The sequence below is a fragment of the Notolepis coatsorum genome, assembly GCF_963971535.1.
Source record: "Notolepis coatsorum genome assembly, chromosome: 12".
NCBI classification, from domain to species: domain Eukaryota; kingdom Metazoa; phylum Chordata; class Actinopteri; order Aulopiformes; family Paralepididae; genus Notolepis; species Notolepis coatsorum.
Window position 1 is genome coordinate 16,679,025 of NC_140176.1, and position 27,822 is coordinate 16,706,846.

General features: G+C 47.2%; 1 protein-coding gene across 1 annotated transcript in view; it reads right to left on the reverse strand.

Annotated features, from left to right (window-relative positions):
• Nucleotides 1-5,569: 5,569 nt before the first annotated feature.
• The window catches only part of avl9 (AVL9 homolog (S. cerevisiase)), a 58,928-nt gene continuing 36,675 nt past the window's right edge, over nt 5,570-27,822 (reverse strand). The window contains exons 12-16 of the mRNA XM_084326303.1: nt 26,909-27,128; nt 25,303-25,420; nt 20,197-20,250; nt 7,494-7,582; nt 5,570-6,257 (exon numbers count right to left, since the gene is read on the reverse strand). Coding sequence (XP_084182429.1) covers nt 6,124-6,257; nt 7,494-7,582; nt 20,197-20,250; nt 25,303-25,420; nt 26,909-27,128 — 615 coding nt within the window. The 3' untranslated portion in view covers nt 5,570-6,123. The remainder of the gene's footprint in view (nt 6,258-7,493; nt 7,583-20,196; nt 20,251-25,302; nt 25,421-26,908; nt 27,129-27,822) is intronic.

Genomic DNA, 27,822 nt, shown 5'->3' on the forward strand with positions numbered 1-27,822 from the left:
GTAGAAATAGCTTTCTGCATGTGCCTCCTTTTTATAAGGGACCCAAAGTAATTGGCTTTTCCATGGCCAGGTGTGTTATTCCCTCATTATTTAATTTACAAGGAGCAGTAAACATTTGGAATCTGTTGCTGTCAACTCTCACTATGAGGTCGAAAGAGCTGTCACTATCAGTGACGCAAGCCATCATCTGAAAAATGAAATAAAATAAAAACCCATCAGAGAGAGTGTGGCCAAATCAACTGGTACATTCCTAAAAAGAAAGAATGCACGGGTGAGCTCAGCAACACCGAAAGATCACGGAAAACAACGGTGGTGGATGACAGGAGAATTCTTTGCCTGGTGAAAACAGTTGTCCAGATCAAGAACACTCGGTACGTGTATCTGTGTCTAAGTCAACAATCAAGAGAAGACTTCACCAGAGTTAATACAGAGGGTTCACCACAAGATGTAAACCATTGGTGAGCCTCAAAAACAGGAAGACCAGATTAGAGTTTGCCAAAAAAAAAAAACGACAGAATCCTGTACCGTTTTGGAACAACATCCTATGGACAGATTAGACAAAGATCATCTTGTACCAGAATGATGGGAAGAGAAGGAAAGGAACTGCTCATGATCCAAAGCATACCAGTGATACCACCTCATCAGTGAAGCGTGGTGGTGGTAGTGTTATGGCGTGGGCATGGTTAGCTGCCAATGGAACTGGTTCCCTTGTATTTATTGATGCGACTGCTGACAAAAGCAGCAGGATGAATTCTGAGGTGTTTCGGGGCAATATTATCTACTCATATTCAGCCAAATGCTTTCAAACTCATTGGACAGCGCTTCACAGACCAGAAGCCTATACTGCAAAAGCAACCAAAGAGTTTTGGAAGGCAAAAAAGTGGAATGTCAATCACCCCTGAACTGAATCCAATGGAGCATGTATTTCACTTGCTGAAGACAAAACTGAAGGGAAAATGCCCCAAGAACAAGCAGGAACTGAAGACAGTTGCAGTAGAGGCCTGGCAGAGCATCACCAGGGACGTAACCCAGGGTCTGGTGATGTCTATGGGTTCCAGACTTCAGGCTGTCATCGACTGCAAAGGATTTGCAACCAAGTGTTAAAAGTGACATATTGATTTATGATTTTAGTTTGTCCAATTACTTTTGGTCCCTTAAAAAAGGGCGGGGGGGGGGGGGGGGGGTGCACATTTAGAAACGGTTGTAATTCATACACTGTTCACCTGACTTGGATGTATACATCCTAAAATTAAAGCTGAAAGTCTGCACTTAAAACACAGCTTGCACATTGTTTAATTTCAAATCCATTGTGGTGGTGTTAGAGACAAATATTTATGGACCTGACTGTATTATTAGTATTGGCCAAAATGTAGCTATTTGTGCATCCCTAAATCGGACAGATCCTTGCACTGATGGATGAATTGTAATCATTTTTAAAAGCAATTTTCTCATCAGGTCTCCCAGAACGGTAATGGACTGCATTTATATAACCGCTTTTATCTAAAGCGCTTCATAACTTGTGCCTCACGTTCACCCATTCACACAGACGGCTGAGGCAGACAGTGGTTCTCTAACATTTTCATGCAATGACCCCAACATGTATAGGGCGCATTTGATGAGGTTTTGTTTCAACCCCATGAGAAGATTTTGTCGAGTATGATTTAGTCCAGAAAATTCCCCGTAACTATACTGTAGGTGGGAAGTCAAAAGTCATTCTTATAAGTTTTCTCATTATGATAAAATATTAGTGAAATTAAACTACCGACCACATTAGCTGGGGACATCCTCAATGACCCCTGGGGGGTCCCCAGGCCCCACTTTGAGAACCACTGTCCCAGGCCACCCTTCAGAGGGGAATGCTACCCATTTTAAGAGTTCAAAGCCATTACCCCTTTTATTGTCTATTGACATTAAATATGAGGTTTCTCGCGGCCGGGTAGCCCAGCGGACTAAGCGTCTGTCTACCACCACAGAGACCGTGGGATCGAATCCAGCTGTGGTGCTTCCGGGTTGGCCGACTGTCCATACTAACACAATTGGCAGTGTCAGCGGGTGGGAAGCCGGCGAGGGTGGGTCCTGGTCGTTGTAAACAGCGACTCCTACAGTTCGGTCGGGGCGCCTGCACAGCAAGGGAAGGATCTGGGAGAGGTAGTGTGACCTTCCACACGTTACACTCTCTCAGTGAGAGTCCGCGCTGCCAGGTGAAAAGAAGCGGTGGGCTGGGTACACGTGTCGGAGGAAGCATGCGATAGTCTCCTCTCCGCCCTCCCGGACCGACGGTAGGGGGTAGAGTGCGCAACGACCAGGAAGGGGATTGGGAATTGGCATAACGACTAGCATTGGGATGGGAGAAAGAAATCGGAAAAAGATAATAAAAATAATAATATGAGGTTTCTCTCAGATTTCTAGCTTCAGGAGAGTGTTGCATGTTCACAAATATGAAAAGGAATAGTCTTGGCGCAGGAATAATGTGAACTCTTAAAATGGACAGCATTCCCCCTTTAAATGTAACTGACTTTTCGAGAATAAATAAAGGATGATGATGATTAAGTAAATATCAACTATATGTAATCATGTTGAATATTTGGAAGGGACCACTTGTGAAGAGTTATAAATCGTCCGCTCGGATTTGTGAATGTTTGTCTTTTTTTTGGAGTATTACTCATCTCTGGCGCGACTGGCTTAGTTTTTTGTGCTCACATGAACATGTTGACTGGTAAGCACCATTCCATGCTCAAAGCCCGTTAGTCAGCCCCTAACACCGGGCCTGAATGGCCGGAGCCAAACAAACACGACAGGACCCCAACCCACCCCCCCTCCCCCAGAGCCTTTGAGCTGATAATCTGAAAGTCATCCCGGAGGTCCCTGGGTTCATGTGTCCCTATGATGTAGCTGTATTGTTGTCGAATGGCACGTGGGTGTGTTTTTGTCTGGCCATGCGCTAGCACCACAGCACGCCCCGCCCGCCCGCCCCCCACCCCCTGCTTTGTTTGGCTGACCTACATTTGAACACAGACTGGAGCATACATATATAACCTCCCCGACACAAGCTCACAGGACCAAAAAGGGATGATTTCCACCTTTAATCTAATAATACCCAACAGCAGAGGCAGGCAGTGTATTATTATTATTATTTGATTTTTTTTCTTTTTACTTTTAATGCAGCAATATAGTATATCATTTCTCAAATACTTCCAAAAAAAAATGTCTGTCAAGAAAATATTTTTGTGAATTTGAATTCACAATTTACAATACATTCATATATTTTAAATACACATTGAAATAATATACTGTCGGATGATTAAAAAACAAAAAAACAGGATCAGCTTGAGAATGATCGATACTTAAAAAGACATTTTCAGAGTTCAAAAGTAACGTACAGTACGAAGAGGAGTTACCTAATAAAGGCCCAAAACTGAGTTTAAAAGTAAGGGGGGGGGGGGGGGGTCATGGAATGAATATACACAGCAGTTGAAAGATGGGACAAAAAGACACTCATTAACAGTTATACAACTGGACAGAGCGTGTTTAGCCAACATGTTCAGAAACCAGTCCAACCCACAGTTTCAAACAGTGTTCCCAAATACGGGACAGTTGGGGGGGGGGGGGGGGGTTAACAGTAAGCTTCTCAAATAACAATTATACGAGCTAAGCAGGTACGTAGATAATAGAACCATGGATACAATGTACACAGTCAAGAGTGGTCCACGGACAAGAGTCGTTCCAGTGTTGTCAGGACGAGACATGGAAATTACAGCGATTATGCGAGAGCCTAACTAGACACACAACCAATAAATAAGTTAGCCATACCTTAAAACTACCTGGAACCTTACCTTTATTTGTGATCACAACAGCTCTCCCAAAAAAGATACCTTGAACTGACTCTATAAAAGGCGGGGGGGGCGGGTGGTACTTGTCCAATAAGAGGGTAATACCCAGTGAAACATTTGACTAGATTAGGCTTCATTCACAATATTTCACCCTAGGCTACAGCAGGGCACTTTTCATGAATCTGCACATAATCGTGCATTTTTTTAATTGGTAAAAGTGGAAGGAAAATGTATCCAATAGCCTTATTCTTGTAACAATATGGACATTTTCTAATTCTTCAGCGATCCCTTCTCCACAGATTATGTGATAAAAAAATAAATAAGTCTCAGTTGTCACTGAAACCACAATTACAACGTGAGGCATGAGAGCAGTGTTGTTGTGTGTGAGTGAACAAGAATAGAACCAAATGTGATTAATGCACTTCTCAAGCGCACATGCTTTCATTCCACTTTAAGATAATCACCATGTTGAAAACGTTGTCAATCTTTTCACAGTATTTCTTAGATCGGCGAAAATAGGCGGCGACCGACAAATCCAGAAATATGCAGCGAACTCGGGAACGACACACGTACCCGACTACAGTCTCTCTGTGTCTTATTGGACAGACACAGCCACTACACGTCCTGATGACGCGCTGATCAAAGCACTCGTCTGCGATGGCCGTCTTACAGCACGCAGGTCGATATATGGTCAGTCTGACATGCCTCGGCGTGGAATCCGCGTTGTATATGTAAGGGTTAATGCCCTTCGACCTGTACATGATCATATTTTAATGGTTGAGGCCGCGGCGGAGGCAGAGAACCATCCGACGGTGGCCTCCGCCAAGTCCATTAACATGTTAATGTACAGGTCGAAGGGCATTATCCCGCTTATACCATGGCTGATGGCGAACAGATAAGAAAATACAATCAAAAAAATAACGAACCTTTATTCATGTTTTCATGCGTTTGGCATTCAACATTAACACTAGTGACACTTGGAAATCTGAATAATACCTGGAACTAGGTTGTTGTTTGTTATCAGCTAGAAAGCTGCATGATGTCTGCAAACAGGGATGAAGATTCTAACAGTATGTTTAACACACAGCTTAGGTAAGCTAACCAGCCATCTAAAAATACATCACAATTTCTTTTTTTATTAGATGGCTGGATAGCTTTGTAGTAAACATAGTTAGATCGTATTCACCTTATGCAACACTAGCGACCATAATGCCTGCTAAATTAGCTGCTGTCCGATACTATGGCAGGATATTATGTAGCGAGTCCACACTATGTAGTCAGCACATTCATTTAACCCTTTCACTGCCACACTACAGAAGGTTAACCCTTTACTATCACACTACCGACTAGGGCTGTCTTAAATACTTCGAAGCTTCATTCGATGGGCATGGGATTCGAATATGAAAATAATAAAAAAAAAAAAAAAAATTGCAAAATCAACTCTGCCTCTCTTTGTTAACTACAACAAGCAATGCTGTTTGTTATTTAAGATGAGGTCGGACTCGGCACTGACAGATTTGTGTTCATTGTGCTGCTTTTATAAAGCCTCAAATGACTGCTTACAATATTTCATGAAAGCAAAGTGTTTCGTTTGTCTAAGATTTTAAAAGGTTTAAACTTTACAGCACTGACAAAGTTGAACAAAGTGCTGTACAAGTCCCACAACATAAAAAAAAATATATATATATATATATTTTTTTTTAATATTATACTTAAAAAAAATAATCTCGAAGCTTCGAATTAAAATCGAATCTCGGCCCGAAGCTTCGAATTTCAAAAAAAAAAAATCGAAGGTCAGCCCTACTGATAGTAAAGGGTTAACCTTCTGTAGTGTGGCAGTGAAAGGGTTAACCTGATGTTGTGTGGCAGTGAAAGGGTTAACCGTTTGGTAGTGCGGCAGTGAAAGGGTTAAGACAGTTTGGTTGGAATTAGGTAGTAGGTGTCCATTATCAACCTTTAATGGACACCTATCAACCAATCAGAATGGAGTATTCACCCAGGCCATGGTATAAGTGTTGTATGTGTATCACACCGTCAGCGCTGTCTTCTCAGCCAGAGTGGACAGAGGAGGTGGCTGAGCTGGAGACGTAGCACACAGCCACAGAGAGCAGAGGCTCGGGACAATCCTTCATTAAAAAACCTGTTCAGATCAGTTAAAACCAGTTCAGTTCAGTTAAAACCAGTTCAGTTAAAACCAGCCCGATGCCTCTTCTTCTTGTATGGGGGGGGGGGGGGTCAGGAGTCGAAGGAGGGGTTGTTGGAGGATTTCTTTTTTTTTCAGGGGGCCAGGGGCTCACGGCTTGACCTCAGCTGCGGTCTCAGGCTCTTGATAGGCTGCGGCGGTAACGGCTGCCGGCTGGGCGAGGGTGGAGAACCAGGAGGACATGGCCGACTTGGCACTGGTTAGCGCCCCGCCGACGGACTGACCTGGAGGAGACGAGGTGAGGGAGGACTAGATCAGAACAGATACAACGATGCACAGGTTTTAGTTTTTTTAAACAAATCTAGACGACAGGGACTTTGTGTTACTGTGCAATCTGTGCTCAACTGCATAGCCCTGGAGTTTCTATGCTACGTTATGGTTCATAATGGCACGTCAAGAAGCCTTTGCACACCCAGCTAACAGGATAGCATGCAGGTGAATTAAAGAAAATCACATCTTCGTACACGTGGAACAGAATGTTTCCCACACTGCGCTCGTCGGGGCGTATTTTATGAAGCCATTTTGGTAGGAGACCTTCATCAGATGATTCACGAGACGACGACGACAGCAAAAGCATGTTGATATTATTATCTCCCAGATGTCTGGCGTGTGTTTGAACTTGATCCTGGGGAGCGTGCCCACATTTCCTTTTTTCATACATTTCTTTGTATCCGATTTGATCCCCCTTTTTTCTCTTAATTTCGTAGCCAATTACACCCAACCTATTATCCAATTGTCCTCTGGTAATAGAGGGTTCGTCCGGGAACATAGGGCCGTGGGACCATAGGGCGTAACCTTTTGAGAAATCTTAGAAATGTGGGAAGATAGGGCTGTGGGAACATAGGGCTGACCCCGATCTTGGCTTACCTACTGCCTTCCCCGTCCGGTGGTGATCATAGCTTACCTACTGCCTTCCCCGTCTGGTGGTGATCATAGCTTACCTACTGCCTTCCCCGTCTGGTGGTGATCATAGCTTACCTACTGCCTTCCCTGTCTGGTGGTGATCATAGCTTACCTACTGCCTTCCCCGTCTGGTGGTGATCATAGCTTACCTACTGCCTTCCCTGTCTGGTGGTGATCATAGCTTACCTACTGCCTTCCCCGTCTGGTGGTGATCATAGCTTACCTACTGCCTTCCCTGTCTGGTGGTGATCATAGCTTACCTACTGCCTTCCCTGTCCGGTGGTGATCATAGCTTACCTACTGCCTTCCCCGTCCGGTGGTGATCATAGCTTACCTACTGCCTTCCCTGTCTGGTGGTGATCATAGCTTACCTACTGCCTTCCCCGTCTGGTGGTGATCATAGCTTACCTACTGCCTTCCCCGTCTGGTGGTGATCATAGCTTACCTACTGCCTTCCCTGTCTGGTGGTGATCATAGCTTTACCTACTGCCTTCCCTGTCTGGTGGTGATCATAGCTTACCTACTGCCTTCCCTGTCTGGTGGTGATCATAGCTTACCTACTGCCTTCCCCGTCTGGACCACACTGCGGCTGGTGGTGATCATTGCGTTTCCGATCTTCTTCCCTCGCTCGCTGTTCTGCACCGAGCTGATGGGCGGGGAGAAAAAAATATAAACAAACAAAATAAACAAACCACAAAGACGTGTAATCAGAAATACGTTTACATTTTTGTCATTTAGCGCAGACGCTTTTATCCAAAGCGACTTACAAGTTTTGTAAGACGAGTCATCGGTAGGAAGGGTACAACTCTATCCGAGCCAGGTCCAGCAGGCTCAAGGACTCGTACTTTCATCAAGCCATCAGGCTCATGAACACTATTTTAGTCATTCAGATTTGATTTTATATATTTATGTATTTAGTATTTTAAGTATTTTAAGTACTTTACGTTGATTTTATTATACTGTTTTATATTACCACTCTCAGCACCGTCACCTTTCTCATACATCATTATTATGCTGGTTTTTACTGTGTTTTTATGTATTGTATTGTTCTACTGTGTATTTTATTGCCACGCTGTAGGTCGAGGGGGCAAGACCCAAGAATCTTGCTCTTTTTTTGCATGAGAAATATGACAAAGATGCAACTAGGGCTGTCTTAAATACTTCGAAGCTTCGTTCGATGGGCATGGGATACGAATATGAAAATAAAATTTGATTATGTAAAAGAATTATTTTTTTTTATTTTCTTTTGCAAAATCAACTCTGCCTCTCTTTGTTAACTACAACAAGCCATGCTGTTTGTTATTTAAGATGAGGTCGGACTCGGCACGGACAGATTTGTGTTCATTGTGCTGCTTTTATAAAGCCTCAAATGACGGCTTACAATATTTCATGGAAGCAAAGTGTTTCGTTTGATTTAAAAAGGTTTAAACTTTACAGCACTGACAAAGTTGAACAAAGTGCTGTACAAGTCCCACAACATAAAAAAAAAAAAAAAAATATATATATATATATATATATATATATAGAGATATTAAAAAAAATATCGAAGGTCAGCCCTAGATGCAACGATAAAGCTGAATCTGAATCCGAGTAACAATGTTCATCAAAGTGATTGAGTGAGACGCACGACGACCACATGACACACGTCTGCGTCCTTCCGAGAGACGAGCGGTGCTGCAGCTAAATGTCACGACGAGACCGGAGTCACAGGTGCCGTGTCTCGTGATCGGGGAGCAGAGGCCTGAGAATGGAAATGATTTTCCAAAACAAATGGCTAAATGCAGCAGCCTGACTTTCTCTCGACAGTGGCCTGGCACGATGTCGTCAACAACAACAACAACAACAACAACAACAACATAACCTTTTACATGGATCCTCCAACATTGACTTTCTGCCGTGGCGTCTCACTCAATCAAATGTCCAAAATACTTAGTAAAGGTGCAACCATCTCAATAATACAGAATCAAACATTGGAAAACATTTACGTTTTTCCATTGACCTCATGATCTCAAACACCCACACAATCTAAATTCGGAAGATTCTAACCTGAAAATGTGTGTATCGTTACACAACCGCTACCAAAACAGTAGTGTTGTTAAAACAACTATGGCAAGTAGGGATATTACTGCTGACCATTATATCTGAAAGTCATCATCATTATTGTTTAGTAACAGTTTAGGTCCCCATTTGCAATAGACACAACTGTGTTTTGTGTATGCATGTGTGTGTGTGTGTGTGTGTTGGTATCAAAGGCTTTCCCTTCACACACATACACATAATACCCCCTAATAAAAATAAATTAAGCCCCATACTCTTGTCCGACTATTAATGTGTCAATGTAACAGCCGTCCCTGAAAGACGAACCCCGTGGAGGCCTGGAGTTGGCAGGGCAGGGCTGGCATGGAGACACTACGGCATCTCTGACTCAGGGAGGGTGAGGTCACACGGTGCCGCAGGGACGAGACCAGATTCACTAAAAGGAGCTCTGGTTGCCTGGGAGCTGGACCAACAGACGAGAGAGAGAGAGAGAGAGAGAGAGAGAGTCCTGTACACACTCCATTCATCTAGCTGGCTGACCCAAATAAACAGAGTCCACTCAGAATAAAACCAGACAAGACACCAAGACCCGACAGCCAAGACCCTGAGAGCCAACGCACCAAGACCCTGACAGCCAACGCACCAAGACCCTGACAGCCAACGCACCAAGACCCTGACAGCCAACGCACCAAGACCCTGACAGCCAAGACCCTGACAGCCAACGCACCAAGATCCTGACAGCCAACGCACCAAGACCCTGACAGCCAAGACCCTGACAGCCAACGCACCAAGACCCTGACAGCCAAGACCCTGACAGCCAAGACCCTGACAGCCAACGCACCAACATCCCTTCCCTACAGCCTCATCACATGACTTTGTTTCACAGAAAAAAAGAAAACGCTGGCTGACCCAAATAAACAGAGTCCACTCACAATAAAAACAGACCCGGACAGCCAACGCACCAAGAGCCTGACAGCCAAGACCCTGAGAGCCAACGCGCCAAGACCCTGACAGCCAACGCACCAAGACCCTGACAGCCAACGCACCAAGACCCTGACAGCCAACGCACCAAGACCCTGACAGCCAACGCACCAAGACCCTGACAGCCAACGCACCAAGACCCTGACAGCCAACGCACCAAGACCCTGACAGCCAACGCACCAAGACCCTGACAGCCAACGCACCAAGACCCTGACAGCCAACACACCAACATCCCTTCCCTACAGGGCTGACACAGCCTCATCACATGACTTTGTTTCCCAGAAAAAAAACAACAAAAAAAAGAAAACATCTATCGCTGGCTGCTCTTTGTCGACCCCTAACAAGATGAATAGGGTGGGCTCTGTTAGTCTTAGAGCCGGCATAATACACATGCAACACAGCACATTCACCAGGAACTCAAGCGTAGGGCTACTCTTTTTTCAGGGAGTATAAATAGCATGCGGAGGGAGGGGGGGCAGCAGTGGGACAAAGAGTATTCATCCTGTGAGGTGAGTGACAGGGTGGGGGGACTCAGTTTCTCCTTTTCCTTTCTTGACCACCAGACTGAAGACAGGAACATATCAAGCCTCATTCCTACTAGCACCCCTACAACCCCCCAACGTCCAGCAACTCCCTGTAGGGTCACAGAAAAAGGGCTCCATGTTTATTGATGCAGGGAGTGAGGGAGAGAGCTTTCCACTATCCTGGACTGATGAACGAAACAAGGCAACACTTCAGCTTCAGGAAGCCGCTCTGACTGAGGGGGGCCTGCTCCGCTACTATGATGACTGATGGCTGCCCTGACCAATTAGATACCAGAAGAAAAAAAAAGTAGTCCACATTGTAAACATAGTAGTCTGAGCCCCTGGGGCCTGGCAGGAGGTAGAGGTGGTTGTTGGGCAACTCCGGGACGAGACGGGGGGGGATTTCGGCATCTTGTCAAGAGACGGGACGGAAGTCTGCAAGTGGGGGGGGGGGCGCTTCAGACAAAGTCAATAAACACTCGCCTCTGACGGACCAGGTTGAGGTAGAGAGACGGAGCTCTCCTGCCACTGTTACGCAACGCCCTCGCCAAGTGACCCATCTCGAACCCTGCCCTCTTTTCTCGACGCCCTGATCACAACCGTTGCTTTCCTCAGGAACAGGAAGGTGGATCAGGAAAAGAGGGTTTAACCCTTTCACGACCACACTACCAAAGGGTTAACCCTTTCGGTAGTGAATGGTTAACCTTCTGTAGTGTGGTAGTGAAAGGGTTAGGATAGGTAAATTTGTTTGGGGGAGGGGGGGGGGGCACATGCATAATTATGCACACGCACATACGTCCCACACGCGCACAAAATCCCCAACACACTAGCGAGCACGCGCACACTTCCTGGGGCAACTCTGAATACCCTACTGTTTCAGGGCAAGAGAGGAACCCCATGCCTCCTCCGACACAAAGCTAGAGGCAGGAAATGAGCCGCGTTTATTCCTTAGAAGCTCAGATGGCCAAGTGCCAAGCTTCCTGACTGCCCCCCCCTCCATACACGCCACATACAGGGTTTTATAGCACAGCCAGTGGAGCACACAGCCCCCCCCCACCCCCCCGTACGCCCTTTAACCCCCCCCCCCCCCCCCCCCCCACCCCTGTTCCATGGAGACAAAATACAGGAATCAAGTCTGTCAACACACTCTCAACACCAGCATGCTAATAACAGAGGAAGTATGTATTCATCCGAGGAGTAGAGCTCACTGCATGAGTCGCAGCTCAACGCACTGATTCCATCTATCCACGCAGTAATGTTATAAACCTTCTACCAACCATCTGCAGGAAATCTATAGGATTCATTTCACTTTTTCACTTGCTATCCTACTATAGCCTATGATGCAATACCTACTCTAGAGGGGGGGGGGGGGGGGGGGGGGGGTTGTTACCGGGGGGGAATACTACATACTACAAAATCAGATTGTGGGGGGTTAGCGAGGTGCCTTCAAGTTTAACCTTGTCACGATGATGGCTCACTTTTTTACCAGAGTAGATTGCCCTGGTAGTTTGCCCTGGTAGTTTGCCCTGGTAGTTTGCCCTGGTAGATTGCCCTGCTGCTGCACACCTGATTTGCTCCAGAGCAGGTTATGTTCTATTTATAGAGCAACTCAACAACACCATGAATAAATCCACTGAGAGACTGCCATCTCATGGTTAAATGCACGCCATTGGCTGATCTTGGGTGCCGGGTGATGTCATCACACATCTAATTCACAGGTCACCTGGCGCCACGATCAGCCAATAGTGATAGCATGCGTTTAACCATTAGACGGCCATCTCTCAATGGATTTATTTGTGGTCTTTAGTTGCTCTTTAAGAGATGGAAACATACAGAAGCGCCATCTATTGACCAATCAACTCTTTGGAAAATGGAATGTCATCACTAGAACATCACATGAAACTAACTTTTAAGGTAGGTGCACTGATAAGAGATTGTCTTAGGTTGTTTTTCATTTTCCAGCAATATTTTTCAGTAGTCTAGCTATACCATCTACATTTACATTTAGCTGACGCTTTTATCCAAAGCAACTTACATGTTTTGTACAACAAGTCATCAGGAAGGGCACAACTCTATCAGCTGAGTAACAATGTTCATCAAAGTGGTGAGTGCTACAGTGTAGGTTAGTATATTAGGACAAGTGCATGATAGTAAGGTTAGTTTATATATATACCGTATATATATTTTCTATTTTTTTTTTATTTTAGATTGCATTTTTCATTAAAAACTGTGATGAAAGCAAGGCTTTGACCGCATAATATATTGTGTGTTTGAGGATGACATTTGCAAGCAAGCCTATACTGTACTTTGGATTATGTTTTCATATTTGTCAGGGCTCAAAATTAATGACATCCAGGCGTCCCTTCATACCAGGGACGATAAGAGTAAAGCCCATTGTAGGTGAGCCTGTTAAGCAAACCTGCATTGAGCTGGTCATACTGCATACATATAATTTTTTAAGTGATTTGCAAACCTTTATTCATCACCGATACTCGTATACATGATCCCGTTAATGACCCGCGGGGCTCTGGGCAGCAGCACCTGCTAAATGGTAAATGGCTGCATTTATAATAATTTACAATTTGTTCCTCACATTTGAGCCATTCACTCACACATTCACACACCGACGGCAGAGGCCACCATGCAAGGTGCCAACCTGCTCATCGGGAGCAATTAGGGGTTAAGTATCTTACTCAAGGACACTTCCGACACGCTGCCCGGGAGGAGCGGGAATCGAACCGGGAACCTCCGGATTACCAGACAACCGCTCTACCTACCGAGCCACTGTCGCCCCTGCCGTCAGAACTGAGAGAACAGCGGAACAGGACACTGCAGGACGAGCCTCTTGACAATCTACTATCGTAAAGCAACCGATTCGATGGTTATAAGATGGCCAACGTTTTGATAAGGGTTGCATTTGCTCGTGATAGTCGATTAAGTGGGCTTAGTTAACAGGATTCCCGAAAGCTAGCAATAATGTTACCAACGGAGGACTACCGTTAATGATTCATATGGACTTCTAAAATTGTTTGTAACATAACGTTGTTGCTCTCGTGTGTCTGTGTGTGTGTGTGTGTGTGTGTGTGTGTGTGTGTGTGTGTGTGTGTGTGTGTGTGTGTGTATGTGTGTGTGTGTGTTTGTGTATGTGTATGTGTGTATGTGTGTATGTGTGTGTGTGTGTATATGTGTATGTGTGTGTCTGTGTGTGTGTGTGTGTGTGTGTGTGTGTGTGTGCGTGTGTGTGTGTGTGTGTGTGTGTGTGTGTGTATGTGCTTTGATCCATCATGCTAAGAGAGATACCGTTAGATGTAGTGGATTCACAGGTCTGAATCTCTGCTCCATCACACATTTGGACACTTTACTGGTAGATCAAAGAAGCAGGCTGTGCAATGCCAGTAAGCTCCCAGAGTAAGTAATAATAATAAACGTTATTCGTATAACACCTTATAACACAAAATTGCAGCTCAAAGTGCTTCATAACAGAAGAAAGACATAAAATGAGCACATAAAGTACAAACATATAAAATCACAGTTTTTCACATTAGGATCTAACAGGCCACCTTGTTTATAGTTTGATTCAGTTTAAAAAAAAATAGACAATAATAAAAGGAGTAAGATAGAATAGACAGAGTAAAATAGTATCAAGTTTATCTACGTTGTATTTCAAAGTATTCCAACCTTTATTCCAAAGTCATTTTTTAAAGCCCTCGACAGGGTAATATCAGATTTTATTTGGAATGAACGTTCAGTTCAGTCCAAATAAATAAAACTGCTCTCCAGAAGCCTAAATCGCAGGGAGGCTTTGCACTACCCAATTTCCTGGCCTACTATTGGGCTGAGAATATACACAGCATTCTTTATTGGCGTCACTCCCATTACGGACTCTTGTCAGTGGGTGCCGGCATGGGTGGACATGGAGAGGGCATCTTGTGCTCGAACATCCTTGCGGTCCTTACTTTGCTCTCCACTCCCAGTCACAACCTCCCAGTACACTGCTCTCCACTCCCAGTCACAACCTCCCAGTACACTGCTCTCCACTCCCAGTCACAACCTCCCAGTACACTGCTCTCCACTCCCAGTCACAACCTCCCAGTACACTGCTCTCCACTCCCAGTCACAACCTCCCAGTACACCAACAACCCAGTTGTTGTACGAGTGTTGTGTTATTGTCGTGTTTTTGTTGTGGGCCTAACAGCCCTGGGACCATGACGGAAATAAGGGTTTTACTCTCTCATGTTATCCTTTGGATCCTTGTTGTGTGTTTTTAATCCATCAATAAAATAAAATAAATCAAATCAACCCCTTGGTACAACATTCCCTCCGGATCTGGACCCAGTTCAGAAAACACTTTGGTCTCCACGCCATGTCACCGTCTTCACCCGTTCACAAAAACTTCCTTTTCCCTCCCTCTATAGTGGATGAAGCCTTCAGCAACTGGTCTAAGAATGGCATTCTGAGCATTTACGACTTGTACCAAGACAGTTCATTTATGTCTTTCACACAATTGTCTCTAAAGTTTAATTTACCAAAAACTATTTTTTCTTCAGATATTTGCAGATACGTAATTTCGTTAAGAATAAATTAGCTCGGCGGCTGGGTGGTGCAGCGGACAAGGCGCTCGTCACCAACGCAAGAGACACTGGTATCGAATCCAGCTGTCAGCGTTGCTTCCGGCTTGGCCGGCCGTCATACGGTCTCGATTGTGGCAGAGTCAGCGGGAGGGAAGCCGGCGGGGTGGGTCTGGGTCGTTGTGGACAGCGACTCCTACAGTTCGGTCGGGGCGCCTGCACAGCGAGGGAAGGATCTAAGAGAGGTAGTGTGACCTTCCACACGTTACACTCTCCCAGTGAGAGTCCGCGCTGCCAGGTGAAAAGAAGCGGTGGGCTGGGTACACATGTGTCGGAGGAAGCATGTGAAAGTCTCCGCCCTCCCAGACCGACGGTAGGGGGTAGAGTGCGCAATGACCAGGAAGGGGATTGGGAATTGGCATAACGACGAACATTGGGAGAGAAGAAAAATGGAAAAAGGGGGAAAAAGATAATTAAAAAAAACGAAAAAGAATAAATTTGCTCAGTTCCCCCCATATGCCCCCAAAAACTGAGATTGACCATATCTTGGCGGTGAAGGCTGCAACCAAAGGCTCAATATCTAAACGATATAATATCATATCCTTATCCCTACCTTCTTCGGTATTGGCCACATAAGACAGAACTGGGAGACCGATCTAAATCACCAATTTACAGACGAAGAATGGGAAAAGGCTCTTTCCCAAATACACTCTCATCCTCAATATGTGCCGCCATTCATTGATACAGTTCAAGCTCCTCCACGTCTATATTGGTCAAAGACCAGAAATGCGAAGATAAACCCTGGCATGGATCCCACATGCAACCGGTGCCACCAAGCCCCTGGTTCGCTTATCCATATGTTTTGGCATTGTCCAGCACTGGCCCCTTTCTGGATTTCCATTTTAAAATCTTACTCAGATATTTTTGCTGTGAATGTGTTGACCCATGTCCTCTCATTGCATTATTTGGCCTGACACATCGCTATATCTATTGGGCAATCTAATGCCATGGCCTTTGCCTCACTCATTGCCAGACGCCTCATCCTACTCAATTGGAAGGCAGCCACTCCCCCTTCACATTTGCATTGGATGAGGGATGTTATGTCTCTCATACATATAGAGAAAATTAGATTCACAACACAAGGCCACACAAAACATGGCAGCCCTTCCTACTTAATTTCAAAACCCATATGACTTCAGTCCCTTCTCCTTCCAACCCCCTGACCCCCTTCCTTCCCCCACCCACCTTTCTGACACTGCTGGACCACGTATGGGAGATGGCATTGTGGTGGTCCTACTACCGCTGAGGGTGTTAAATTCACTTTCTATTCTTAATTTTATCTGGAAAACATGCTACCAGAATGGAGAGTACTACTTATACTATATATTATTATTACTGTTTTTTCTTTATTTTTATTATTATTTCATTTTAATTTAATTTAATTTATTTTTGCATGTGTGTATGCATGTATGTACTTAAGTGTATACATCCCGTTGTTATTATTATTGTTTCTTGTCGGGGCGGGTGGGTGTATGCTTTACTTTAAACAAACTTAACACATTAACCTTATAAGGGATAGCAAAGGGGGGGGGGGGGGGGGGGGGGGGGAAGAAAAATAAATGGGAATAGTCCAATCATGGACAACCTGTTGTAGAGCGTGAGCATACTCTACAATGTCGACCCTCATACTGCAGCCTGTTGTAACTTGTATGCGATGATACTAATAAAAAGAGATTATAAAAATAAAAAAAGTTTATCTACGTTGTCCTTTCACACACAAAACTAAGTACCAGTATTATGAACATTTAAGTCCTTGTAGCTGATTTTCTTTAGAGTGAATCAGTGCAGGCGGGGGGGGGGGGGGGGGGGGCGCTCATCAACAGAGAGAGAGAGAGATAGCATGCGAGAGAGAGTGTCCAGTGACTTGCACAAGCAACATTTTTAAGCAACTTTCATTGTGTTTGGTCGCTTAGATTGGCTATTTAGCTTGTAACTCCAACACTGTATTGACATTTGGTCAACAAGCACACAGTGTAACTAACTTAGGACTGATCCTAACTATTTGGATATTTCAACTTTTGCTATTTTGGAAGGCATCAGTTGTACTCGGTCCTTTTTTCTTTGTTATGCCCAAATAGAATTTCAATCTTTCTTATCTTTATTGAGTATCTGAATATGATCATAGATGATGTATACATCAGTCTCTAGATAATGTAATTTTGGGACGGTCAATTATACTCGATTGGGATGATTAAAATATTTCTGGGGGACGTGGTGAGAGAAGTTAGTTTGGAGTCCCGTTTGTTTGTCATTTGTGCCCAAAAGCTCTTGTGTGGTTTCATTTTAAAAGAAGAATGAAACAGATTATCTGCATGCCATTATTTGTCACAGATGTCATCTAATCAATAATTGAACACAATACACAATAGCCTACTATGTCTATAAACCCTAGGGAAGTCATATCTACTTGTGCCTTAATGATGTGATGTAATGACAGATGTGATAAGCCTATTCATTTGCGCATTAACACAGTTTTTTTTTTTTTACATTTCGCTAGCAGTCCTTTCTATTGACCAATACATTTGACTTGGATCCTGTTTGAATAATTCCTCAACCCTTAAATCCTTGGACTCGGTCCATCACTATGCCCTCAGATTCACCACTAACGATGAATACGACACTCATCACTGTGTCCTTTATGAGAAGGTTGGTTGGTCCTCGCTGATGGAGGCGCAGCAAACACTGGTATTTGTACATTTGTATGGCCCTTATTGGTAAGCTACCTCCTTATACTACATCATTATTGGAATGGAATTTTGGTACGTATGGAACCCATTCTAGTGAATGGCTGGTCCTTAACACATTGAGTGCCACGCCCCTTCCGGGAAGTGCATCTGGCCTTGTAAACGCGCACCTTGTTTGTAGAGCTAAACCTATATTTTATATTATAGCTATGGGTCTAATAACGCTGTCGATTGTCAGTGAGTTGCTTCCAGTCAACGTGCAAAAACAGATTCTTTTTTCATCCGTACATTTCCGCTTTGAATATGAATATAGTTTGGGTGCTTCTGAGTAATTCCAGGAAACAGACGCGAAAACAGTGTTTTTGTGTAATTCAATAAACACGTTGTAATTTTCCGCCCGATTATCGAATCTTCCTGAAATCAACGCTAGATTAGCATTATTATAATTATTATCCTTCCTCGTGCATACATGAAATGGGCCCTGGAGCGCGGCGCTCCCCAAATATCAGATCAACGCAAGATTGGATATATAGAGTCCTTACCTGGTCTCTGATGTAATGCAAAAAAAATAATAACACACTCACAATTATCTGATCGCCATTCCAGTTATCCACAGCGATCCCGTCTCCGACGTTATTGGGCATTGCACATGAACGGGCGGGCGGGGTCAGTTGTCCAAGCCATCCCTACAAGCGCGTGTTTTGCCGGAAGTGTTTAGGACCCCGCCCCCACCGCCGCAGCTCGGTAGAGAAAAGAAACTACACCGTTTCTAAATGGAGTGCAATAGCGGCCGAAAGGCGTTAAGAGGGCGGTATAAGAACCGTCTGCCAGCTCAGACACATTCAGAACAGTATGCACAAGGTGCCCCGCTGAATTATGAATGGCAATAGCGATTAAAAGAAATACCGTGAGAAAAACGTAGTTCTACGTTTCCGGGCACTCAACAGTCGGGCGACAGAAACGTAGTTCTATGTGAATGTGTTAAGGTCCCTCGAGTTTGCTCTGAACAGGGTAAATGTGCATTTTGCTATGATGCCCCTCTAGCTCATGAAGTGAAATGAATGTCCCTAAAGCTTGAGATTCTCCCCTGCTGTTGTAATCCCCCCCCCCCCCCCCCCCCCCCCCCCCCGTAATCTTGTATGTACACTGGACGTGACTATATAAACGAGGGAAACCTTAGTTGCCTTTCGAGTTGAGTCGCTAACACACTCACAGCTCCAAGCGGGGAAACTGGGGGTCGACTCACCACGTTAGGGGGTCAGTGACGCAGAGCGACCACAGAGACACCCTGGGTATGTTCAACTTGCTGGGCAGAGTACACGGCCCCCGGTCTGTTGATCTGTTTGTTTGTTTACCAAGGCATTATGACAACAGTTCACATAGGCCACGTCTCGCATGCAAGAGCCCACCTCGTATATCACAGCCAGATCAGCCCGTGTTCTCACCATGAAGCTATCAATAGATAAGCTGGGGAGGAAGCCACGTATGAAGGGGGGGTAACATTAGAAGCCCTGGCTGGACTCGGGGACGCTCAGCCTGGGAGCGTGTCGCCTTTCCTCCCAGCTTCCTGGAAGGACACCGGATCTCCGCTGAAGATGCCAGCTCTGTTTTTGAGAATGAAACTCTCTTTATTATTAATGGGATCTGCTAATGTGAGACCCCCCCCTCACTCCTGACCGGTGGCTTTCTAAATCCACCAACGTCAACGGCACTAAGTTATCAAACAAGAGAACCTTACAGTAACATGCCACAATTCATAAGCAGGTTTGCACAGTGTAGGGTTTTAGTTTTAGTTTAATAAACGTCAAAACTGATATTGTTGGATTGAAGCTGCCAGTAGCCGATATGTTGTGCAGATATTCAATACGTTTAAATGTTAAAAATTTCTTGAAAAAAAATTTATAAAAAAAGAAGCCTATATATTGATTGAATACTATTTAGGAGCTTCAAAATGTATCTAAATAACATGCTGTTTGGTGAGCGCTTTCATCCAAAGTGCCTTATAGCAACACGACAGCATAGATTTATAGCATAGGGGACCCGCTTCAACTGAGCCATTGAGCAACATGGGACCATCAAATAGTTGTCAGGCCCTGGTCAGCAGTCTGCCATTGGTTTGAGAATGTTATATAATATAATACCATTAATTAGTAACCTTGCTCAAAGGGAAAACACAAAACGTAATGTTGAATTTGATCAAAATCATCGAGTGTCAATGGTGTCATCATCTGCTGACCTCCACTGTTTACAGCTGTGCGTCACAGTGCAACCTCTGAATGCCGCCACCGGGGGGCAGCACTCTGCATGTTTTTGGTGGGGCAACACATTTCTGACCAGAGCAAATAAACAAGACTTTGGTCTAAAGAGACAGTTACAGTACAACAATGAGAAGAAAATGCTACTCACTGTGAGAGTCTGAGTTTCACATCAGCAACACTGTACTGGCCTTGGAACGGGTGGCTGCAAAATAACAGTAGGGATCAATGGCAAGCAATGTACTACGGTCGGTAATTAATTATTTATTATAATAACAATAATAATAGGGGGCTTCCCCTATTTAGTAGTGTCTAAACCTTTCTAATCAACCAAATAATGTGTCCCAAACATCCCACAACATGATTTCCATGGTATCCCCAGCCCCTTAAAAGGAACACACCAAGGATTAAAGCATTTCTATTCTATAACATTTTGGGAAATTAGCTCCAGAGAGAGACAAGTAGATAGATACCAGTTTCCTCTCTGTGCGTTCAGTAGAAAGCTTCCATTCATTGTGCTAAGCTAGGCTATTTCTTCTTTCCCAAAATGTTGGCGTGTTCTTTTTAAGGCTCGTTCCGGCCACCTCCAGCCAAGTCTAGCAGTGCGGCTGCACTCAATGCATTTCCAATGCGAGGTACACGCAAGGTACTGCACATTCTCCTCTACACTGGACATGAATTGACTGCTGCTAGACCTGGCGGCGGTCACAACAAGCCTTTAGTTTCCTCTAAGGCCATGTTCAGACTGCCAGCCCAAATACGTTTTTTTTGGCATATCCAGATTGTATCCAGACTGATTTTTTTAAAGTCTGGACAGTGAAGATGGTTTGAAATGCCATTCCAGACAGATCTCTACAGGAGGCGTCTCAAGACGCTCTCTCCTCTCAGCCTGGACTCTCTCTCCTCTCAGCCAGGACTCTCTCTCCCCTCTCCTCTCTCCTCTCAGCCCCGGACGCTCTCTCCTCTCTCCTCTCAGCCCGGACTCTCTCTCCTCTCTCCTCTCAGCCCGGACGCTCTCTTCCTCTCTCCTCTCAGCCCGGACGCTCACTCCTCTCTCCTCTCAGCCCGGACGCTTCCTCGCTCCCTCTCTCCTCTCAGCCCGGACGCTCACTCCTCTCATCCTCTCAGCCCGGACGCTCACTCCTCTCCTCTCAGCCCGGACGCTCACTCCTCTCTCCTCTCAGCCCGGACGCTCTCTCCTCTCTCCTCTCAGTCGGACGCTCTCTCCTCTCAGCCGACGCTCTCTCCTCTCTCCTCTCAGCCCGGACTCTCTCTCTCTCTCTCCTCTCAGCCAGGACGCTCTCTCCTCTCTCCTCTCATCCTGGACGCTCTCTCCTCTCTCCTCTCAGTCCGGACGCTCTCTCCTCTCTCCTCTCTCCTCTCAGCCCGGACGCTCTCTCCTCTCTCCTCTCAGCCCGGACTCTCTCTCCTCTCTCCTCTCAGCCAGGACGCTCTCTCCTCTCTCCTCTCAGCCCGGACGCTCTCTCCTCTCTCCTCTCAGCCCGGACTCTCTCTCCCCTCTCCTCTCAGCCCGGACGCTCTCTCCTCTCTCCCTCTCAGCCTCGGACTCTCTCTCCTCTCTCCTCTCAGCCCGGACTCTCTCTCCTCTCTCCTCTCAGCCCGGACTCTCTCTCCTCATCCTCTCAGCCCGGACGCTTTCTCCTCTCCCCTCTCCTCTCAGCCCGACACTCTCTCCTCTCAGCCCCGACACTCTCTCCTCTCAGCCCGGACGCTCTCTCCTCTCTCCTCTCAGCCCGGACTCTCTCTCCTCTCAGCCCGGACGCTCTCTTCCTCTCTCCTCTCTCCTCTCTCCTCTCAGCCCGGACGCTCTCTCCTCTCTCCTCTCAGCCCGGACTCTCTCTCCTCTCTCCTCTCAGCCCGGACGCTCTCTCCTCTCTACTCTCTCCTCAGCCCGGACGCTCTCTCCTCTCTCCTCTCAGCCCGGACGCTCTCTCCTCTATCTCCTCTCAGCCCGGACGCTCTCTCCTCTCTCCTCTCAGCCCGGACGCTCTCTCCTCTCTCCTCTCAGCCTGGACGCTCTCTCCTCTCTCCTCTCAGCCTGGACTCTCTCTCCTCTCTCCTCTCAGCCCGGACACTCTCTCCTCTCTCCTCTCAGCCAGGACGCTCTCTCCTCTCTCCTCTCAGCCCGGACGCTCTCTCCTCTCTCCTCTCAGCCCGGACTCTCGCTCCTCTCTCTCTCAGCCAGGACGCTCTCTCCTCTCTCCTCTCAGCTGGACGCTCCTCCCCCCCCCCCCCTCCCCCCCCTCCCTCCAAGCTCCCCCCCCCCCCCAACCCCCCCCGGCCCCCGGACGCTCTCTCCTCTCTCCTCTCTCCTCTCAGCCCGACGCTCTCCTCCTCTCTCCTCTCAGCCCGGACTCTCTCTCCTCTCTCCTCTCAGCCCGGACGCTCTCTCCTCTCTCCTCTCAGCCCGGACTCTCTCTCCCTCTCTCCTCTCAGCCCGGACGCTCTCTCCTCTCTCCTCTCAGCCCGGACTCTCTCTCCTCTCTCCTCTCAGCCCGGACTCTCTCTCCTCATCCTCTCAGCCCGGACGCTCTCTCCTCTCTCCTCTCAGCCCGGACTCTCTCTCCTCATCCTCTCAGCCCGGACGCTTTCTCCTCTCTCCCCTCTCCTCTCAGCCCCGACACTCTCTCCTCTCAGCCCGACACTCTCTCCTCTCAGCCCGGACGCTCTCTCCTCTCTCCTCTCTCCTCTCTCCTCTCAGCCCGGACGCTCTCTCCTCTCTCCTCTCTCCTCTCTCCTCTCTCCTCTCCCTCCTCTCTCCTCTCTCCTCTCAGCCCGGACGCTCTCTCCTCTCTCCTCTCAGCCCGGACTCTCTCTCCTCTCAGCCCGGACGCTCTCTCCTCTCTCCTCTCTCCTCTCAGCCCGGACGCTCTCTCCTCTCTCCTCTCTCCTCTCTCCTCTCTCCTCTCTCCTCTCTCCTCTCTCCTCTCTCCTCTCAGCCCGGACGCTCTCTCCTCTCTCCTCTCAGCCCGGACTCTCTCTCCTCTCTCCTCTCAGCCCGGACGCTCTCTCCTCTCTACTCTCTCCTCAGCCCGGACGCTCTCTCCTCTCTCCTCTCAGCCCGGACGCTCTCTCCTCTCTCCTCTCAGCCTGGACGCTCTCTCCTCTCTCCTCTCAGCCTGGACGCTCTCTCCTCTCTCCTCTCAGCCCGGACGCTCTCTCCTCTCTCCTCTCAGCCTGGACGCTCTCTCCTCTCTCCTCTCAGCCTGGACTCTCTCTCCTCTCTCCTCTCAGCCCGGACGCTCTCTCCTCTCTCCTCTCAGCCAGGACGCTCTCTCCTCTCTCCTCTCAGCCCGGACGCTCTCTCCTCTCAAGTCGGATATCAAAGTGTCTCATTGAGTCTCTCGACACACGGCGACGGCGTTAAATCCAGAGTGACGGAAGTGATGAGCGGCTGAGCAGCAGAGTGGTGTGGACACAGAGGACAACAGAGTGGTGTGGACACAGAGGACAACAGAGTGGTGTGGACACAGAGGACAACAGAGAGGTGTGGACACAGAGGACAACAGAGTGGTGTGGACACAGAGGACAACAGAGTGGTGTGGACACAGAGGACAACAGAGTGGTGTGGACACGGAGGACAACAGAGTGGTGTGGACACAGAGGACAACAGAGTGGTGTGGACACGGAGGACAACAGAGAGGACAACAGAGTGGTGTGGACACAGAGGACAACAGAGTGGTGTGGACACAGAGGACAACAGAGTGGTGTGGACACAGAGGACAACAGAGTGGTGTGGACACAGAGGACAAGACAGAGTGGTGTGGACACAGAGGACAACAGAGTGGTGTGGACACAGAGGACAACAGAGTGGTGTGGACACAGAGGACAACAGAGTGGTGTGGACACAGAGGACAACAGAGAGGTGTGGACACAGAGGACAAGACAGAGTGGTGTGGACACAGAGGACAACAGAGTGGTGTGGACACAGAGGACAACAGAGAGGTGTGGACACGGAGGACAACAGAGAGGACAACAGAGAGGACAACAGAGAGGACAACATAGGTGTGGACACAGAGGACAACAGAGAGGACAACAGAGGTGTGGACACAGAGGACAACAGAGTGGTGTGGACACAGAGGACAAGACAGAGTGGTGTGGACACAGAGGACAACAGAGTGGTGTGGACACGGAGGACAACAGAGTGGTGTGGACACAGAGGACAACAGAGAGGACAACATAGGTGTGGACACAGAGGACAACAGAGTGGTGTGGACACAGAGGACAACAGAGTGGTGTGGACACAGAGGACAACAGAGAGGACAACAGAGTGGTGTGGACACAGAGGACAACAGAGTGGTGTGGACACAGAGGACAACAGAGAGGTGTGGACACAGAGGACAACAGAGTGGTGTGGACACAGAGGACAACAGAGTGGTGTGGACACAGAGGACAACAGAGTGGTGTGGACACGGAGGACAACAGAGTGGTGTGGACACAGAGGACAACAGAGTGGTGTGGACACGGAGGACAACAGAGAGGACAACAGAGTGGTGTGGACACAGAGGACAACAGAGTGGTGTGGACACAGAGGACAACAGAGTGGTGTGGACACAGAGGACAACAGAGTGGTGTGGACACAGAGGACAAGACAGAGTGGTGTGGACACAGAGGACAACAGAGTGGTGTGGACACAGAGGACAACAGAGAGGTGTGGACACGGAGGACAACAGAGAGGACAACAGAGAGGACAACAGAGAGGACAACAGAGAGGACAACATAGGTGTGGACACAGAGGACAACAGAGAGGACAACAGAGGTGTGGACACAGAGGACAACAGAGTGGTGTGGACACAGAGGACAACAGAGTGGTGTGGACACGGAGGACAACAGAGTGGTGTGGACACAGAGGACAACAGAGAGGACAACAGAGGTGTGGACACAGAGGACAACAGAGAGGACAACAGAGGTGTGGACACAGAGGACAACAGAGAGGACAACAGAGAGGCGTGGACACGGAGGACAACAGTCTGTGGACAGATGCTGAAATAAATGGTCTGCTGGCACTTTGGGAGGTTTCTCCACACGTGCTTCCGTGATGGAAAGCCTACCGCCGTTACCGCAGCAACCCACGCGGACAGGTTGGTGATGTATGGAGACGCTGATCCGATCCGATCACTTAGCAAATAACAGTCCGTCTTAAAGATCCGATTTGAGAAACTAAAAATCAGATTTGCCTGCAGTCTCTGGACGTGAGCCTGGGGGATAAGATGCGTCCCTTAGCCAGTGCACCTACCCTGGGGTGATCTCCGCCATGGCCGGGTGCTTGTTGCTGTACCACACCCTGTAGTTGTGGGAGATCTTCCACGCCGCGACGAAAGGCGTGCCGTAATCGGCCAATAGCCTCTCGTTATCTGGACACAGGAAAAAGAGAACACACACGCAAGGAGACAAAAGAAGAGCCGGGGATCAGAGAGCAACACGACGACGGGCGATATAACTGGATTTACGCTCATATTCTGTACGGAGTTAATTATGCGTGATGACGGCTGTGTGTGTGTGTGTGTGTGTGTGTGTGCACAATGCAGTGATTATAGTGGAGATGGTAATTAGGGCCCACTGAGCAGAGGGGGCTCCATACAGCCATAACAAGAGGGGGGGGGGGGGGCTGTATTATGACGTAAGTATTACAGTAGCTATTGGCTCAGATTCATTAAAGATGGAGAGAGAGAGGGAGGAGAGAGAGAGAGAGAGAGAGAGAGAGAGAGAGAGAGAGAGAGAGAGAGAGAGAGCATCAGCAACAGATATATAGAGAAAGATGTAGGGAGAGAGGGGAGATATAGAGAGGGAGAGCGAGGGATAGATAGGGAGAGAGAGGAGACAGAGATGGAGAGAGAGAGAGCATCAGCAACAGATATATAGAGAAAGATGTAGGGAGAGATAAAGAGGGAGGGATAGATAGGGAGAGATGAGAGAGGAGACGGAAAGAGAAATGGGTGAGAGGGGGAGATATAGAGAGGATGTGAAAGAGAGGAGGGGAAGAGAGTAGATGGGGAGAGATATTGAAATGGGGAGAGGCGGTAGAGTAGAGAGAGAGAGAGAGAGAGAGAAAGAGAGATTACATACATGGAGTGGGTGAAGGGAGAGTAGAGAGGAGGGGTAGAAAGAGTGAAATGTGAATCTACATGGAATACAGTTGAGATGTACCCGGAAGAGAGCTCACATCACCCCTGTACTTGCCTCCCTCCACTGGCTCCCGGTGCGCTTTAGAATAGACTTCAAGGTCCTTTTATTGGTTTATAAAGCCCTAAATGGTAAGGCCCCTGCTTACCTAGCAGACCTCCTCACCCCCTATACCAACGCCAGGGCCCTCAGATCGGCTGATAAGGGTCTCCTAACCACCCGTAGGTCTAACTTCAAGTCTAGGGGGGCAGGTGCTTTTGCGGTCGCAGCCCCTGACCTCTGGAACAGCATCCCCATGTCCATTAAATCTGCCCCCTCCATCGAGTCTTTTAAATCAAAACTCAAAACCCACCTATATCGCCTGGCCTTCCCTGACTCACTTTGACTCTTGCCGTACTTGTTGACGTGTTGTTCCGTTTTTCCTTTGTCTATCCGTTGATTGTTTTTTTTTCTGTTTCTTTTATACTTTTCTTTGTTCTTAGCTTAGCTATGTGAAGCACTTTAGTTGACAAGCGTCATGTTTAAACGTGCTATATAAATACATTTGATTGATTGATTGATGTACATGATCAGATACTGTATAATGGGTGAGATGTACTACAGATACTGTATAACGGTTGAGATGTACTACAGATATCAATATCAAGGACCATGATCAAACTTATTTTTTTAATTTTTTTCAGAGAGTGAGTGAGTGAGTGAGTTGAGTGTTATGTTACCTGGCTGTAAGGTGGAGGAGAGCAGTGAGTGAACGTAGAGGGTGAACTGGGCTCTGATCCACTCGTCTCCTCCCTCCCAGCCCGTTCCGTCCAGGAACACATCCTCGCGGTTCTCCGTCACGTGTTTCACCAGGTAGTCGGCGAACCGCAGGTCGGCCGTGGACAGACTCAGCACCTTCCTCAGCTCCTGGTCCTGGATCAGGATACGAGCCTCCTCTATCTACACACACACGGACACACACGGACACACACGGACACACACACGGACACACACACGGACACACACACACACACACACACAATGATGTACTGTGAAATCATCAGCCGGTGATTGGTTTACTTTTGTGGGGACAGACAGACAGAAGGGACAGACCAACGCTGCTCTAAATTGACCATATTCACACGGTGGCCATTTTGCTCTTATGGGTGGGAAGTTGGGAACAGGGTGGAAAGGAATCCCATCCAAGTCAAGTCAAGTGTTCCTTTATTAATTCCCTTGGGGAAATTAAAGTGTCATAACAGCATGGGGGGTAAGATAGGTAGTAATACTAATAGAACATAGAACAAAGTGCAAGTAGTAATGATAATAGAGATAACAGTGGCAGTAGTGAACAGTAGTGAGTGGCAGGATTCAATCAGTAGTAATAGTAGTGATGATAGTGGGGGGGCGACAGTGGCTCAGCAGGTAGAGCAGTCGTCTGGCAATCCGGAGGTTCCCGGTTTCGATTCCCGCTCCTCCCGGGCAGCGTGTCCTTGTGTCCTTGAGCAAGACACTTAACCCCTAATTGCTCCCGATGAGCAGGTTGGCACCTTGCATGGTGGCCTCTGCCATCGGTGTGTGAATGTGTGAGTGAATGTGTGAGTGAATGGGTCAAATGTGAGTAACAAATTGTAAAGCGCTTTGGATAAAAGCG